The sequence below is a fragment of the Podarcis melisellensis genome (assembly GCF_964234715.1).
Source record: "Podarcis melisellensis genome assembly, chromosome: 5".
In the NCBI taxonomy this organism is placed as follows: Eukaryota; Metazoa; Chordata; class Lepidosauria; order Squamata; family Lacertidae; genus Podarcis; species Podarcis melisellensis.
This window is the reverse complement of record NC_138537.1, coordinates 38,849,841-38,867,151: the sequence shown is the minus strand read 5'-3', so window position 1 is coordinate 38,867,151 and position 17,311 is coordinate 38,849,841. Positions and strand designations below refer to the sequence as shown.

Sequence of the window (17,311 nt, the reverse complement as noted above, 5' to 3'; positions counted from 1 at the left end):
TAGACTGCACTGGCTATTTCTTTAAAGTGGAAATGTGTATAGAATATTGAAAGTTTCTGAATTCTTATCCCCTACATGACCAATTTACAGTGCAAACTTATATACAGTATACCACCTCAGAGGTAAGTCATTGATTTCACTCCAGGTAAGTGAATATAGGATTGCAGCCTTAAGTGCATTGATACGAAAATATTGATAGGTCAGAGGACTCCTCCCAATTCTCCCCTCCTTATTTTTCAAAGCTTCTGACATTTTAATTAGTTTCCAGAGTCAAACAAGCACAACAGTATTGAATAATGTTAGAATGTGCTGTTGTTTTAAACCAGTGTTTGTATTTATACATGCATCCCTCTCTCTCTCTCTGTGTGTGTATATATGTATGTATATGTATATGTATATGTATATATATATATATATATATATATATATATATATATATATATATGTACCTCAGGTTAAAGACGCTTCAGGTTACAGACACGTTAGGTTACAGACTCCGCTAACCCAGAAATAGCACCTCGGGTTAAGAACTTTGCTTCAGAATGAGAACAGAAATCGCACAACGGCAGTGCGGTGGCAGCGGGAAACCCCATTAGCTAAAGTGGTGCTTCAGGTTAAGAACAGTTTCAGGTTAAGAACGGACCTCCGGAACGAATTAAGTTCTTAACCCGAGGTACCACTGTACAGTACATGCAATAATGCAATTGCTTTAACTGTTTTTATGTCGTTATATTCTAAACTGATTTGCGGTTGCCTTATGAGAAGTGATTAATAAATGAAATAAATGAATAAAGATGTGACTTAAAGAGGCTTAAGGAAAGAACTTCTCTCCCATCACATCTGTCACATGTACACTTAGGTGTATACACAGAAATATGCAATATATTTTTAAGTAATCAAAATATGACTTGCGAGAAGTTGGAAATATTTAGCAGGGAAAAGTTGGAAATGTTCCCTTATTAGCACTGCCATCTTGGAAAGAAGGCATTTAATGTAAAAGCCGGTGTTTTATTTGCCAAGCCTCACTTCCCTAGGGGTGCAGCTCAACTGTCAGATCAATTCTTCCTCAGTTCATCCTCCCGTATAAGCTCCCTGACGGGCTTGGCAGTTTCTGCAAGGAGGAGGACTAACCCATCTGCCTGCACAGGAAGGGCCAGGAGCAAAATCCGCCAGGGAGCTGGCGGCGGCTGTGCCACCGGACAGGGCTATCTCCCATTGGTTGGTCGTGTTGCTATGGCAACGTGGGACGCTGCTGCTGCTGCGGTGGTGCGTAGGAGCCATTGCCGAATTCCTCTAATCAGGTACCGCCTGCCTATCAAGCCCTTGCAGTTCTTGGGGCAATAGAGTCCCTTCGGAGTTTCAAGACCAGGAAACGAGAGTTTTCAAGTGAGACTCATCTCTGAGTAATCATAATGCATTAGAATGGCCTGCAAATGTGATTAGAAATGACACCACGAGTTACTAGGGCAGTGCTGGGAAGTGACTAAGGCTGCAATGCTAAACACTTTTACTAGGGAGTAAATCCCACTGGACACAATGCAGACTTACTTCCAAGTAAACATGTGCTGCAAAAGCCATAGTTGGTGCTTCATAGCCCTAAATTATATTTAATTAGCAAAGTACCTTGATGATGATCCTCCAGGCTGGGCAGTAGTTTTATGCAGTGACCTGATGTTTTGGCGTTTTTGTTTTGGCAGCACTATGACCAGCAGGAAGAAAGAATTAGCTTTGCAGGTCAGTAAGTGAGCTTAATGTTTCAAATGCGGCATTTCATTCTGTTAGAGTTTGGTATTTCCGGCTTGTTTGGAAGAGAGGGTGATTCGGGTGCAATGTTGCATTGTATTCTGCCAGTGAAACCTTCCTACAATGGCACAGATTTAAAATAGAAAGCATAAGTTCTAAATGGATTTACCAGTCTCCCAGGGCAACAAGAAGCAGTAATGCAATTGCTTTCATCATTTGATGAATCAGAAAGGAAATGTAAGAGCCTATTTAAACGAATCCCTACAGTGCACTTTTCCAGGGACTAGTCACTGACACAGGGTGTTATATTAATCAGAATGAGGTGAAATAAGAACCAAAGACTGAAGGGTGAGCTGTATGATAATTGGAACAGACTCAATTTTTAAATCTTCAAATACAAATTAAAATACAAATCAAATATTCTAAGAAAGACACGAAACCAGGTTTAGCCCTTCATTTGTAAGCACAGCTTCTCTGTTAACTTTAGATTCAGGTAGGCAGCAGTGTTGGTCTGACACAGTTGAAATAAATTAAAAAATTAAAACATTGTCCAGTAGCACCTTAGAGACCAACTAAGTTTGTTCTGGGTATAAGCTTTTGTGTGCATGCACACTCCTTCAGATACACTGTTAACTTTATCTTCATTAAGACCTAGGGTAAAAAGGATGAATTGCCCTTTCAGATTGGCTATATTGATTTAGATGTCTCCAAATTCAACAACAACAAAAACTAGCATGGGTATCAAAACACAGTATTAGTCCAAATATACATGCATGTGTGTTTCCCTTTTTATCCTAGGTTTTAATGAGGATCAGGTTGGCCAAGGGAATGTGCTTGCTTACATTTGGAAGGGATGCGATACCAGTTCTAGGGTTTGTGAGATGCAATTAGGAGAGGCACCTGTTGGAATGGGTCTCCCTCCTCCTTGCTATTGCCCATTCGTTTGCCTGCTTCCTCTGGGCTCAATCTGCAAAATATCCAGAAGGAGATCTCAAAGTAAGTGGAAGTTGTCAGCTCTGTTGTCAACTGCTTGCATGCACAGAGAGAACAGGTGGACGGGTAGGCAGAAAGGAGACGCAGCTTGAGCAGGAAGCTCTGAGTGCCAGCAATGGGCAGTCCTGCAAGCATCAGTATGTGCCCAATAATGTCAACCTCTAATGTTGGCCCTGAGGAGCTGCCTGAGGAAATAATATCACAAGTGATGTGATCTGTCCAGCCTGCACAACAAATACTTTGTTGGAAATGCATGGATTAATATTCTATGTTTCACGAATCTTTTATCATAAAGTTGTTATGATGCATAGTTATTTACAAGTAGTCCCATTGGCATCAGTGTCCTTCCTTCTCCTCTAGGCTGTGTGAGAAAGTATCTTAGATAATTTGCAAACTTCCATTTGAATACAAATTATACTGGTAGTATGCAGCTGGTTGCCAGAAAAAGAATGAGTTTGCATCTTGAGCACAGTTAGACATTACCCTATAATGAAACATACTGATGTAGTTTAGTCATCTGGTGTCTGGAGACAAGCATGTATGATCTCAGTGGCACTTTGGATGTAAGAACATGAATATATGAATATTAATGCATATCCTATCTTTCATTCATAAAGCATGGTTAAAGAACCATATAGGAAAAGATGGGAATGTGTTTGCAATTCCTTTATTATAAATTGCTCCGTATGGAATATAATCTCTATAAATCCTGCCATCAAGTGGCCAGAAGAAGAAATTGATTATTATTTCAATCCTGTTAACTACTTACATTAGAGTAGACATATTGATTTCACTGGAACGGCTCCCATGTGGCTCTAAGTCAGCTACTTATAGGCTGACCTCAAAGTGCTTTGCCATAAACAAAGTGCAGCCATCTGTTAATTAAATGTTTTGAGGTCTGATATGCTGGGCTATACAACAGAAGCAAGAACATATTTTCTCTGAAATGAGTTGCTTGAGAATTATTTCCTGGGATGCCTGCAGTCACGCAATGAGATTCTATGCATGTTTCTTTTCAGAGGCAAGTCCCACTCAGTCTAGTGGGACTTATTCACAAATGGGTTTAAACCGTGCTTTTTTCTGGGGGTATGCAGGGGTATGCCTAAACATTTTGTGAATCATTTTACTTTTGCCCATTTACTGTATTTATTTCCCCCGATTTGAACTATAAAATGGTGATTTTCTTGAGTCAAAATGAGAGTTTAAATAGATCTGCAGCATTCATGCCTTACAAGCAGACTTCCATTTACCAAAATGTTAATATCCACATTGGGCCGTGTGTTGGTAGCATAATGCTATCTTAAAATTTGATTCTTAGAGTTGGGAAAGACTTCAGAAGTCATCTGACTGCCCTGAACTCCTGGCCTACCTGGTGGCAAGTCAGTATATAAAGTCATCAGTCCACATGTCCAAAGTCCAAACCGAAGGCACCATCCAAGCTGAGGGCCAACAACATGAGCAGACACAGCCCCCCAGCTCTGTTGTCCCTTGTATACTCTGCAATGCTGATTGCAGCATCTGTGCTTCAGTCATGTCACCCTCAGCTGTTTCAAGCCTATTCTAGCTGAGGAAACAGACACATCCTCCCAGAGGTAGTGAGCCCCACATGGCCAGCTAGGGAGCTGAGCTGTGGGTCTTTGCCTGCCTCAGCCTCCTAGAGTGCTCCACCCACTGCTCCCTATGCTTCAGAGCCTGCCATGCTCCTAGAGAAAGGGGCCCCTCTGGCTCTGGGTCCAGCTGTTCTCGTTCCTGTGCACTGACCCCCCATCCCCTCGCCATCCTCTGTCACCCTGTGAGTAATTCCTGCACCAACCTCTCCCATAGCTGTCAACGTTTCCCATTTTTTAAGGGAAATTCCCTTATTCCGAATAGGATTCCTCGCAATAAAAGGGAAAAATTGACAGCTATGACCTCTCCTTCGTCATCCCCTGCTTGCCTGTGTGTCCCAGTCCCAGCCACACCCCTCATCAGGATCCTCTTCCTCCTCCCCATTGTCCTGCCAGTTCCTTACACTAATCAACCCACAGGTGAAACAGGAAATCCCATGTTACAGCATCCTTGATAAGTAGTCATCTGGCTTCTGCTTAAAACCTATAATTGAGAGGTCACCACTTCCTAAAGTTTTACTGTGCTATTGGATGTTTTTCCTAATATTTAGCCAAAATCACTTGACTTGTAATTTGAATGTGTTTATTTGAGTCCTCCTTTCTGCAGCAACAGCAAACAAATGCACAAATTGCACCATCTTATATGCCATGTTTGAGCATCGTGCTGTCTTTTATTTTCCTCTCTATATACATTTTGCCTAAAGAAAGTATTTTCATGAAACTGACTTGTGACTTTGACTTTCTGATACAAAAATCTTAGTTGCCCCCTTGCTAATTTACCAAATCTCCTTTCAGGTAGCTCTTAAAGGCTTTATTGCTTTATTGAAAGCTTTCTCAGTTATATTTCATTTACACACAGATGGTTGTTAATAATCAGGAACTTTGGGAAGAAATGCTGGGTTCCAAAGGTTTGATTGGTAAGACCTTAGCTATAAATATGGCATGGCTCTCTGTTGCTGTTCATAAATACTAGTACTAGTATACTGTGGCCTCTGCTCACCAACCCTCTGCCATTCTCCCATTAATCCCCTAGAACTTCTCTTTTCACCTCTTGCAGCTACTAAGCTTGTTTTGCACCTTCCCAACCCCATTTCTGAAGCTTCTTCTGTTCTATTCTACAGTCCCACTTTGCAGCCTTCTTTTCAGCTTACTGCTCATGTGCACACCTCCATTCTCTTGTGCAACCCCCTTGCACACAACGCTCCCATGGTAACCTCTTGTATCTTCTTCCTCCCACACATTGCAAGTAATAAGCATCCTTTTCACCTTCCACACTGAAGCCACCATCCCCTCCTGTTCTTCAGGTTCTTTCTTGCCCCTGCTTTCATCTGCAACCTTATTCCCATTGCTCCTTCATTTTTTTGCAGCCCCCATTTTCACCTTCAGCACTTTCTTTCTCCCTCCTCCTCTTTTCCCGCCAACAACCCCCACTTCTAGGTTTCCTCCTCTCTTATTTTGCCGTCTCCCCTTTGTCCATATATTTCATTATTATCCCTTTTCTCCCGTTTGCACTGTCCCTTGCAAACAGACCGTCCTCATTTTTATGCCTCCTCCTTCATCCTAATCTGTAGCCCCCTTTCCATGCACAGCCTGTGATGCTTTTTGTTACCATATCTTTAAGACGAGCAGAATCTAAGAGCAAACCTGTCAGTTAGCTTGACTTCATTTGAGAAGGTTCAGTTCAATTGATGGACGGTTCTCTTTTAAATCACTACACAGAAAATGACATATAATACTAGGATTTAGATACATTATGTGAAAGTACTATGGAATATGACCTCTGAACCTTTTCAAACGCAAAGCAGCTGAATAAAGTAAGAGGGGAAAGTTTGTATACAGCAAGAAGAGAAGAACTATGAAAGGAAATGTGATTTTAAACAACAGATGTTTGAGTAGAGCAAGCAGAGTGTGACAGTGGGAGGAAGATTGTGACTTTAAAAAATGGCAGAGGTTTGAGTAGAGCAAATGGGGGGCAACACCGAGAAAAAAGTGGTGGTTTAAAACAAGTTTTCAGTACAGCAAGAAGGGAGTTTGGTAAGGTTCTGTTGTGTTAGCTTTTTGATGTTAACTTCTGTGTAGTATTCATGTTTGTGATTTCTCCCTTCTCACACTTAAACCCCCCCAAACACTTCCCTTCTGAATACTACTTTTTGTTTTCAGTGTCCTTTCCTTCTAGATCCCATGCCACAGCCTTTGTTGTTGTACAACCTTCCTTCTTTCTTGCTCACCTCCCCAACTCTGACTCCATGCAAATCCAGGATTCTAATAAGACATTACATGTAATAAGTCATTACAATAAGGGCTGCATGATGACAGCCTTACATTGATTTTTATATTGAGAGATAGATATAAATACTTGACAGTAGAAAAGGAATGAGTGTTCCTGTTGTTGATGTACCACCTTTCACCCAAACCTGTTTCTTCCAAATGTTTTGGACTAAAACTCCCATCACCCCTTGCTATCATGGCCAGTGATCAGGGATACACAAGTAGTGATAGTTAACTAATTTCATTTGCATGTGCTGAACTAAACTTTGTAGGTTCTGAAATGCCATGATTTGCTAAGTTAGCTTAATCTCTTTGTAGTGGTAGATGTTTATCAAGGCTGGTGTGGACCATGTAAAGCAGTAGTAAACCTCTTCAGGAAAATCAGGAATGAATTTGGGGATGACCTCCTTCATTTTGCTGTGGTAAGAGACGGATTCAAATTTATATAGTAGGACATTGTCAGACTCCAACTCCCATCAGCCCGCCCCCATTAGCATAGCCAGTGCTCAGGGATGGTGGGAAAATCATATGGATGGATCCATCAAGAATAGTTGGCAAAGATAAATGCCTATGAGGCAAGCAGATAAAACAGGCAATTCATCTTGCTTCAGTGGGCTAAATAAAGCTGCAGTTCTATACACTAAGGTAGGGAACAGTTTTTCAGTCCTGGGGCTGCATTTCCTTGTGCCTAATCTTCCAGGCATAGCAGGTCCAGCAGTCGGCAGAGCAAGACCACAATGGGTGGGAGCAAAGCTGGCAGTGGACAGAGATACTCCACACTCTCCCTCACAAAACACAGCCTCCCCTTCCTGTGAGCTCCTCTCCCCTGCTCTGGCTAATTAGGAAACATTGTGGTTAGAGATCTCTGAAACCCATTGTCATAACACAAGTCTTCAGGCATTAATTATTGCTTGAAGAGGACCATGGGTAGAGCAGGGATATGGGGATGCAACTTTAACCCTGCCACTCCGCTCAAGCCCCGATCTTCCAAGGTTCTCATTTGGCTGAGGGAGCCTTCCCAAATAGAAATACAAGGCTCTCTGCTGTAGCTGTTTGCAGAGGCCAGAGAAATCACAGGGCTATGGGGGCAGAGCTAAATGTGCATCTGAATAGGTGTTTATCCAATCAGGTATAGGGAACCGAGGGCCCTCCAGATATTGTTGGACTCCAGCTCCTATCATTCCTGTCAGTGTGGCAAATGGTCAGGGATGATGTAGAAGAAGAAGAAGAAGAAGAAGAAGAAGAAGAAGAAGAAGAAGAAGAAGAAGAAGAGGAGGAGGAGGAGGAGGAGGAGGAGGAGGAGGAGGAGGAGGAGTTTGGATTTGATATCCCGCCTTTCACTCCCTTTAAGGCGTCTCAAAGCGGCTAACATTCTCCTTTCCCTTCCTTCTCCACAACAAACACTCTGTGAGGTGAGTGGGGCTGAGAGACTTCAAAGAAGTGTGACTAGCCCAAGGTCACTCAGCAGCTGCATGTGGAGGAGCGGAGATGTGAACCCAGTTCACCAGATTACAAGTCCACCGCTCTTAACCACTACACCACACTGGCTCTCATGTGTGTTGCAGTCCAGCAATAACTGGGATGCACCAGGTTCTAGAGCAATTCTGCTCTAGATGTTTTTCTGGCCTACCCAAAGGGTGCTTCTGTAGTTGTGAACTTTTGCCCTATTATTATTATTGTTGTTGTTATTATTATTATTATTATTATTTTACTTATTAAATTTGTATACAATACTGCCCTTCTTACACAGATCTCAGGGCGGTTCACAACATAAATGCTCTTAGTAAGTTGTTTGCTTGTTTACTTTTTATTTAGGCTGAAGTAGATTCAGTTGATGCCCTAGAGAAATATCGTGGAAAATGCGAACCTACGTTTCTCTTTTATGCTGTAAGTTGGTACTGAGATGTCTTTTAAACCTGTTTGACTTTAAACTTGCTCCACTATGCTCTGGTGTGTATTATGTATTAAACATGTGTTTTTGCTCGTATCAATGAATTTGAACTTGCTGGCAGCTGGAGATAATGTATATGTTGTTGCTGGGAATCGTATTTTTATATTTCAGATATTACCCTAGTTTGTATTTCCCCTCATTCTCTATGCATACGGTAACCTAAAATACTTTCCACAGTAGTTGTAACTTACGTAGCTTATATAAATGTATATGCCTCTGACCGTAAGATTAAACAAGACAGAGATTAGGATGCTAAAAATATTAAGAATGTAATTAGTAGTGTCTGAATAAATTAGGCATCTTAGGGTAAAGGGGGGAAAGCCTTCAAGAGAGATTAGCACACTTAGCAATTATCCACTCCTCCATTTGTTGGTGCAAATAGCAACCAGGTTTTCTGCAGTTTGCCATTCCTTCTGATTCATTGCTAAAGAGTGGGGCAAAGCAAAACTGCTCTGATCCTTGCCTACAATGCAGAAGTATGAACGAGCCCGAAACAGGTTGGCCTTGTGGTACTGCTCTGCTAGGTGGCTGCTACGCACAGGAAACTCTGTCAGAAGAACGTTGCTCAGAGTATGTAGCTCCTGGGAAGTTGAGGGAACACATAGGACCTTCAAAACAATTTGTGGTGTGGCGTGTTCCCCGTTCAAGATTACAACTACTCCATTTCTCTTCCTCATCCCAGTGTTCTTATCACTCTGCAGTCGGACAGCATTCCATGGCCAATTATCACAATTGGCCCACTCTGCAGGGTTCCCCCCCCCCAATAGTTCTTGTACTTCTTCAGACAGTTTCTCGAGTCTCCTTCCTGTGTGGGAGTGTTGTTCCTTTGGTTATGTAAGCAATGCCACTCACAACCTAAGCACTGGAAGTGGAAGAGGATGATATGCTTGCTTCCTGTGGAACGGGTCGTACTACAAATTAATAGGATGAGTCAGCTAAAACATTTACTCCAAGTAGTGTGGAAGTCAAATAACTTGACTTTAATGGATTGGGGGCAATAAATTATCTCTGGGTAAATTATTTTATGGTGCAATAAAATACATGTCTACTCAGAAGTAAGTCCCACTGATTCCAATGAGGCTTACTGCTAGGTAAGTGGGTTTAGGATTGCAGCCCAAATCGTTCTTACAAGTTTGCCAACCAGTTAAGGAATTAAATTTGCATACATTTGCATGTGCCTAAAAACATTGTTTCTGAAGGAAGAAGCATCTCCTCTTTGTTTTTTTGACATTGCGGAGATAAGGGGAATACCTGTTTTAAGATAGTGCTTGACTTCTTCAGTTTTTACAAGTGTTTATATTAAAAATAATTATTCTTTCTAATCTGCCTCATTACTTGGGACCACTTTCTAGCTAGTTAAAACAAGGTTCTGTTTATTGATCAAACCAATGAAATGGTTCGGCCTTGCAACCCTTGCTACCTGTGAGGCATCCCATGCGTCAATCCTCTCCTTCCTCTTGTTCTGTGATTCTGGGTCTTCAACTAACAACAGGAGAGGTTGGAAATCAGTCCATGCTTAAAATCTAAACTATTTTTTGCTGTCTTTATAGCAGCGTAGCATTTGTTGGCAGGAAAAGAAGACCCAGACTCCACCACTGGTAATATTAATGCTTGTGTTGACGCAAATTACGTTTGTAAACTATATTGGCAATTATTTTCTATTTTCTGTCAGGGGGGAGAGTTGGTAGCAGTTATAAGAGGAGCAAATGCACCATTGCTACAGAAAACAATTCAGGAGCAGCTAGAGGCAGAAAAGAAGGTCTTGGATCATGGAACAGATAGAGTGGTGGTAATCTAACCCCTTCAATTTCATTTAATTTTCTTTTAAGTTGTGTCTTTGATTAGAGTTGTGGGCAGGGGGGTTGTGGGCCATCTAGTTTAAAGCCCTGCTTATTTGAATCCCCGCCACGGGGTGAGCTCCCTTTGCTCAGTCCCATCTCCTGCCCACCTAGCAGTTCGAAAGCACGTCAAAGTGCAAGTAGATAAATAGGTACCACTCCAGTGGGAAGGTAAACAGCGTTTCCGTGCGCTGCTCTGGTTTGCCAGAAGTGGCTTAGTCTTCCTGGCCACATGACCCGGAAGCTGTACGCCAGCTCCCTTGGCCAATAAAGCGAGATGAGCGCCGCAACCCCAGAGTCGGTCACAACTGGACCTAATCGTCAGGGGTCCCTTTACCTTTAATGCAAGAAATCCAGAGCAAAGCCTCCTCTGCAAGTGGCTGTCTGCTTGAACACCTCTAACAAGGGAGAGACCACCACTCCTCAAGGTTGACTATTGTTGAACTGTTTGTACTGTTAAGAGGTTTCTCCTAATGTTTGCTGCCTCTTAGCTGGTCCATCAACTGTTGTTATCAGCTGATGTTCCTAGGTCCTTGTTTCCAAATTCTGTGTAGAATTCTACCGATAGTGAACCATGACTGGGACGTAACTCTGCTTCCATTGTTATCTCAGTTTTAATGTTGCCTAGTGTGTGTCTACTTGAAGGGAAAGAAACTGAATAAAAAAGTGAGAGTAGTCATGTCCTTCAAATAGATACCCAGTTTCCACTTGCTGGAGAATGGAGATTCTGAAAGGAGTGATCCTATGGCCTAGAGCCTGCCATCCTATCCTCTTTTGTCAAGTGTTTTGCCTTTTGGTGTTTAGCAGAGGAAGGGAGAAGGTTTTGATTCCCTGGTAGGGTCCAGCACTGGGCCTGAGAGTCCTGGCTCAAGGATACTGAGTTCAGAGTTCCATTTCTTATGGTCTTGACATCTGATAGGAATAGTAATAATAATAATAATAATAATAATAATAATTATTTATACCCTGCCCATCTGGCTGGGCTTTCCCAGCCACTCTGGGCGGCTTCCAACAAAATATTAAAATACAGTAATGCATCAAACATTAAAAGCTGCCTTCAGATGTCTTCTAAAAGTCTGGTAGTTGTTCTCTTTGACATCTGGTGGGAGGGCGTTCCACAGGACGGGCGCCACTACCAAGAAGGCCCTCTGCCTGGTTCCCTGTAACTTGGCTTCTCGCAGTGAAAGAACCGCCAGAAGGCTCTTGGCACTGGACCTCAGTGTCTGGGCAGAACGATGGGGGTGGAGACGCTTCTTAAGGTATACTGGACCAAGGTTGTTTAGGGCTTTAAAGGTCAGCACCAACACTTTGAATTGTGCTTGGAAACGTACTGGGAGCCGCGTCTTTCAAGACCGGTGTTATGTGCTCTTGGCAGCCGCTCCCAGTCACCAGTCTAGCTGCCGGGTTCCACAGGGACCCTTCCCCCTCTAAGTATGTGTCCAAGTCACTGCTGATCATCTGGGTTATGGCATAAATGGCTCTGTATGCATAAACGTTATGGGTTTCAGAGGCTGCAGGAATCTCTGGCACCTGTGGAGAATGTTATGTGTCTCTTCCTCTGATCATCCTCTACTAACAGAGCATGTGCAGCTTCTTCCCTCAGCTCCTTAGTATTCATGAATTCAACAACACATTCATTATCCATCAGATTGTAACCATTTGTTAATAAAAACCAGCTCCAGAGATAAAAACTGTAAAAAAATACTAATAGATCACATTTTGGAAAAATGGACAAAACACACCACCAACGAAACAAAAAAACCCCTATTACTAAAAATAACCATTGTCTATTACATAACACTAGTCTTCATTAAAATGTAGTTTTTCTAAAATAGTCTGCAACCAACACCCTTGTATGCTTTGATACTAGATCCAGGATGAAGCGATTCCTAAAGAAGTGAGTACTGCCATTGAGGGGGAGGAAGCAGAAGATGGGGAAGAAGAGGAGGAGGAGGAAGAAGAAGCAGGTATTTGGCTGTACTCAGTGGCATATAGGTAATACCATTTATATAGTTTAAAAATTATCCTTGCACAAGAAGGTAAGCAATCTCTCAGATTGGATTTTTGCCACTGCTCTACTTTAGATTTTGTCACTGATATTACTCATCCCAGAAGGAGCATCTTCTGGGTTTATGTAGATAAATGAGGCTTGTGTTGTCAAATTTCTTGGTAAAACTGTGAATGCTGAGTTGCAGCAAAGTCTAAGGGACTAGGCTCCATCGCTTAGAAAATGTCACTTTCTCTCCTCCCAGTATGCTTGAGAAAACCATTCTTATGACACATTTTGGGCTATCATAGTACTAGGCTTAGATGGTTAAAAAAAAAACCCCCAAGAAAAACTGAAAGAGTATTTAATTTTACAGTTTTATACTGATCCAAAAGGCCAAAGCAATTTCACAGTGTAAATATCAGGCAGATATCCCTCCTTTGATGTTCTTCCAGGGTCTGCTTTCTTCTTATGCTAATTTCCTCTCATGCTTTCTTCCTAGATTAATTCACCAATTGATGCTTTCTGGAACTGGCTTTCTCACTATCATTTGGAGCTGATGAGTAATGTTACAGACAAGTTTTCTCTAATATAAGTGTAAAAAATTAAATGGCTACATATTGCCATAAGCAGCAGCAATGTGTTTCAGGTTGGAGTAGTCTATGAAAAGAATTACAGATGTTTAGGAAAGCCTGGTTACAAATCTGACTATCAGGTTAATACTATGCAAGACAGCATATATGAAGATATGGACGGTAGGAGAGCTTTGCTGGGCTTATCTCATTCAATATCAGATCAAAGGCTTATTTAACCCTGCATCCTGTTCCCCATATGTGTCTATGGAAAGCTCAAAAGCTGGGTAAGAGAACAATAGCTTTCTGCTGCAGTTGTTCCCCTAGAATGAGCACTCTGAGCTATGATGTCTCTGATCCTACAGGCAATATGCAAACATCATAATCTGTAGCCACTGACATGACACACATCATGATGATGATGTGTGTCACACAGGTTTGTCATGTACCTAGTGTGGTGTCCTCAGGTGCGCTGGGGAATACTATCCTGTTGTCATGTACAATTGTCAGTCTAGTCAGCTTTTGTACATGGTTACATCATCTTGTCCTGTACCAGAGGCAGCAAAATGTCTTGGGTCAGGCCTGTCTCTGATTGAACCCTGGATTAAAGGCTTTCCAAACAGAACAGAGCTGATATAACAGTTCTGCAAACCCTTTGGATATATGTGAATAAGCAAAACTGTAAACTTGATGAAGAAACTGTAAACTTTCACAACAGAAATGTTATGATTGATCTTGCACAGTGTTGGTTTTGTCACTGGAATCAATTTTCTAAGCTTAGTAGGGACTGAAAGATTTATCAACATGTGAATTTACAGTGGCTGTGTTGAATTCTGATATGGTGGCTCATGCAGTACTTGCCGGATTGGAAGTATGACTTTTTGTGAGACTGGGAAACCACTAAACACACATTTGCTTCTTGTGGTTATTATTATCAGTGACTCATGCATTTTCTGGCATTGCTTTTCTCTTTGAGAATACTTGCACCTGATTACTGTTTTAATAAAGAAATTCAAGTAATTACAGATTTGTTTTTCTTTTCCACATCCACAATTTAGGGCTCTGCTATCTGGCCTTAACAGAAAGTCATGAGATGCTTCATGGCAAAGAAACCATGAGGATTCCTTTGTGCAAAGGAGGTCCACCACTAGGCAGGGAGCGGGTGACGCTGTGGTCTAAACCACTGAGCCTCCTGGGCTTGCCGATTGGAAGGTCTGCTGTTCGAATCTGCACAGAGGGGCGAGCTCTTGTTGCTCTGTCCCAGCTTCTGCCAACCTAGCAGTTCGAAAGCATACCAGTACAAGTAGAAAAATAGGTACCACTGTGGTGAGAAGTTAAACTGCATTTCTGTGCACTCTGGCACTTGTCATGGTGTCCTGTTGCCCCAGAAGTGGTTTAGTCATGCTGGCCACATGACTTGGAAAGCTGTCTGCGGACAAACACCGGCTCCCTCGGCCTGAAGTGAGATGAGCACCACACTCCATAGTCACCTTCATCTGGATTTAACCATCTAGGGGTTCTTTACTTTTACTCTCACCATAGAGGTCTCCAAATGGAAAGAACAACAGTCCAACCAGGATGAGCCATCATAATTGACATTGCATAATCCTACTACCAAATAAGACTCAATGAGTTCAATGGGATTTAATTCCAGTTAATTGGCCCCTAGTTAGTGTGGGTGGTGCTGTGGTCTAAACCACTGAGCCTAGGGCTTGCTGATCAGAAGGTCGGCGGTTCGAATCCCGCGATGGGGTGAGCTCCCATTGCTCAGTCCCACCTCCTGCCAACCTAGCAGTTCAAAAGCACATCAAAGTGCAAGTAGATAAATACCTCCAGTGGGAAGGTAAACGCTGTTTCCATGTGCTGCTCTGATTTCGCCAGAAGTGGCTTAAGTCATGCTGGCCACATGACCTGGAAAAACTGTCTGCCGCCAAACGTCAGCTCCCTCAGTCAGTAAAGCGAGATGAGCACTGCAACCCCAGAGTTGTTCACGACTGGACTTAACTGTCTGGGGTCCTTTACCTTTTTTTTAGTACCTTTACCTTAGCTGATACCATGCACACTCCTTAGAATGTAACATACTAAGGTGTATCTCAGTATCTTAATTGGTGTCTTGTACACTCCTACCATAAAAGGTGTAGAGAAGAAAACGCCACTCCAGAAAGCACAAAATGGAGCAATATCACCAGCCACACACATGGTTAGTATCCATAACAATGTGAGCATTCAGCTGCTGTATCTTGACATTCCTGTCCCAGGACCAGCTGTCTGGGATGCCTGAATATCAGCTAGCTAGCTGCATGGGAGGCTACTTGAGAAGAAGGGGAAGTGGGTAGAAGCACATTCCTGGATCAGGGCCTGACTTGGAGGCAGGAAGGAAGGAATGGAGCTTTAGCTCTTGTATAAACTCGCAGCTTGAGTTGCCTCATTGCTGAAGCATCAGTGCTGTTCTAAACTGTAACCCCTCCCATCAGCATACAAATCAGTATGGCTAATTTGACCCAGCAACACCCACCCACCCCGCCCTGCAACCAACCAACCAACCATGCCCTGGGCCCTCTGTTCTCTCGATTTGTCAGCAAAAATAAGCTCCGGTCATATGCTGTGCAAAAGAATGGAAGTTCGTAGACTTGATTACAGACTTGACTGTGACAAAACTAGAATTCCTTCCTGTTTTCCACCCTCTTAATCTCTGGGGGCATTAGCCACCACGGATAGCCTGCCTGCTAACTGAGTTAAATCAATGGTCCATCCAGCTTGGTATTGTTTACACTGACTGGTGATAGTGGCTCTTCTGGGTTTCAGATGGGTCTGTTTTTCAGTCCTACTTGGAGATGGCCAGGAATGAACCTAATATTCTGTTGGAAGCCGCCCAGAGTGGCTGGGGAAACCCAGCCAGATGGGCGGGGTATAAATAATAAATTATTATTATTATTGGACCTTCTACATGCAAAGCAAATGCTCTGCCACTGACCTTCAGCACTTCTGCACTTCTGCAACTGTTACCTATTGGCAACTATTAGTCCCCTGTCATCCCATCATAAATGGCGTAAAATACCCTTATGCAGCCTCCTCCTCTTATTTGTTTTTAGATGATGAGCACGAGTTGCCGTTAGAGGAGGCATATCTATTATGCATATGCAAATGAGCTGTCAGTTAGGGAAATCCTTTTTATCTAATTTACTCAGATTGCAGGCTAAAACCCCACCCCCGAATTTATCTAACGGATCCAACGTCGCCGCTCTATCAGAACCTATTGAATCAGGAACTGTTAATAATGCACTATTACATGAACTGCCCCCGCCCCCCGCTCTATTTAATATTTGAGGTTGTTGAACCTCGGAGCAGCAGCTTAAACCGCGTCCCGCGCCGAAACCTTAAATCGTATTGAATTAAAAACCACGACAGCCAGCAGCCGCGAATTTACGCTCTCGGATGCATCTCTCTTCGGCGCCAGAAGGGGGCGCTGCGAGATTGAAGGCCCGCTTGGCCCGAGCTTGAGCGTCCCCTTTAAAGCAGACGCCGGGCGGAGAAGCTGCGCTTGGGCCGGGCGGAAGTAAGTGGCGAGTAAGTGGCGACGGCGGCGGCGGCGGGTGCGGAATGGCTGGCGTTTCGAGGGCGCCCCCGAAGATGTGGGCTGGTGAGCCTTGTTCCTTTGCCTCGCTGGCTCAGGAGTCGGGGGGCCGAGGGCGGGCGCCTCCCAGTTTCCCAGCAGGCGGCTTGGCTGGCCTTGTGTGGGGCGTAGCCCTTAAGGCAGACTCGCCCCGCACCCCCGTCCCTGGCCATGGCGATGCCTGTCGCTTCTAACATGGCCCGTTCCTGCTCTGTGCTGCGGCGTCCTAGAGGAGGGCGCCTGGGTTTTGTGGGGCGGGGAAGGGAATCCCCGGAAACCCCTCTCTCCCAGCCTGTGGGGTGGCTGCTGTGGGGCTTTGCTCCCAGAAGTGGCACCTTCGGGTGGGTGACTGAACATGCCTCCGTGGAGCTCTCGGGTGCTTTGCCCCGCACCCACCCACTTTGAAACTTCATTGTGATTACGTTGAGAAGCGGCCAAGCTCTTACATTGACTGCTGCAAATGACACAACCTCAGGCTTCCTTAGGAGGACAAAAGCAGGGATTGAGAACCTGTGGCTTTTTCTGGACTCTCCCAACTGGGGCTGCATTTCCTTGTGCCTAATCTTCCAGGCATAGCAGGTCCAGCAGTCGGCAGAGCAAGACCACAATGGGTGGGAGCAAAGCTGGCAGTGGACAGAGATACTCCACACTCTCCCTCACAAAACACAGCCTCCCCTTCCTGTGAGCTCCTCTCCCCTGCTCTGGCTAATTAGGAAACATTGTGGTTAGAGATCTCTGA

At 43.6% G+C, this 17,311-nt stretch overlaps 1 protein-coding gene across 7 annotated transcripts; it reads left to right on the top strand.

The window, feature by feature from the left end:
• The first annotated feature begins 929 nt into the window (after positions 1-929).
• On the top strand, positions 930-14,080 carry LOC309369608 (thioredoxin domain-containing protein 6-like). Of its 7 annotated transcripts, XM_081910620.1 has the most exons (9): positions 1,249-1,301; positions 1,698-1,734; positions 2,542-2,739; positions 5,203-5,260; positions 6,930-7,033; positions 8,427-8,498; positions 10,235-10,351; positions 12,271-12,367; positions 12,890-14,077. In XM_081910620.1, the coding sequence occupies exons 4-9, from the start codon at positions 5,203-5,205 to the stop codon at positions 12,892-12,894; spliced, it is 453 nt and encodes a 150-aa protein (XP_081766746.1). In that variant the 5' UTR covers positions 1,249-1,301; positions 1,698-1,734; positions 2,542-2,739; the 3' UTR covers positions 12,895-14,077. The 7 variants fall into 7 exon arrangements, with proteins under 7 accessions (XP_081766744.1, XP_081766740.1, XP_081766746.1 ...); XM_081910614.1 differs by lacking the exon at positions 2,542-2,739 and having other exon boundaries at positions 932-1,301; positions 12,890-14,078; XM_081910615.1 differs by lacking the exon at positions 5,203-5,260 and having other exon boundaries at positions 12,890-14,079.
• The last annotated feature ends 3,231 nt before the right edge of the window (positions 14,081-17,311 follow it).

What these genes read in the sequence shown, in the direction of transcription:
- LOC309369608 (XM_081910614.1), top strand. Translation starts at nt 1,234, where the DNA reads ATGGCAACGTGGGACGCTGCTGCTGCTGCGGTGGTGCGTAGGAGCCAT. An exon ending in TGCCGAATTCCTCTAATCAG is followed by an intron (nt 1,302 to 1,697) that starts GTACCGCCTGCC and finishes TTGTTTTGGCAG; the next exon opens with CACTATGACCAGCAGGAAGA. An exon ending in CTACGTTTCTCTTTTATGCT is followed by an intron (nt 8,499 to 10,234) that starts GTAAGTTGGTAC and finishes ATTTTCTGTCAG; the next exon opens with GGGGGAGAGTTGGTAGCAGT.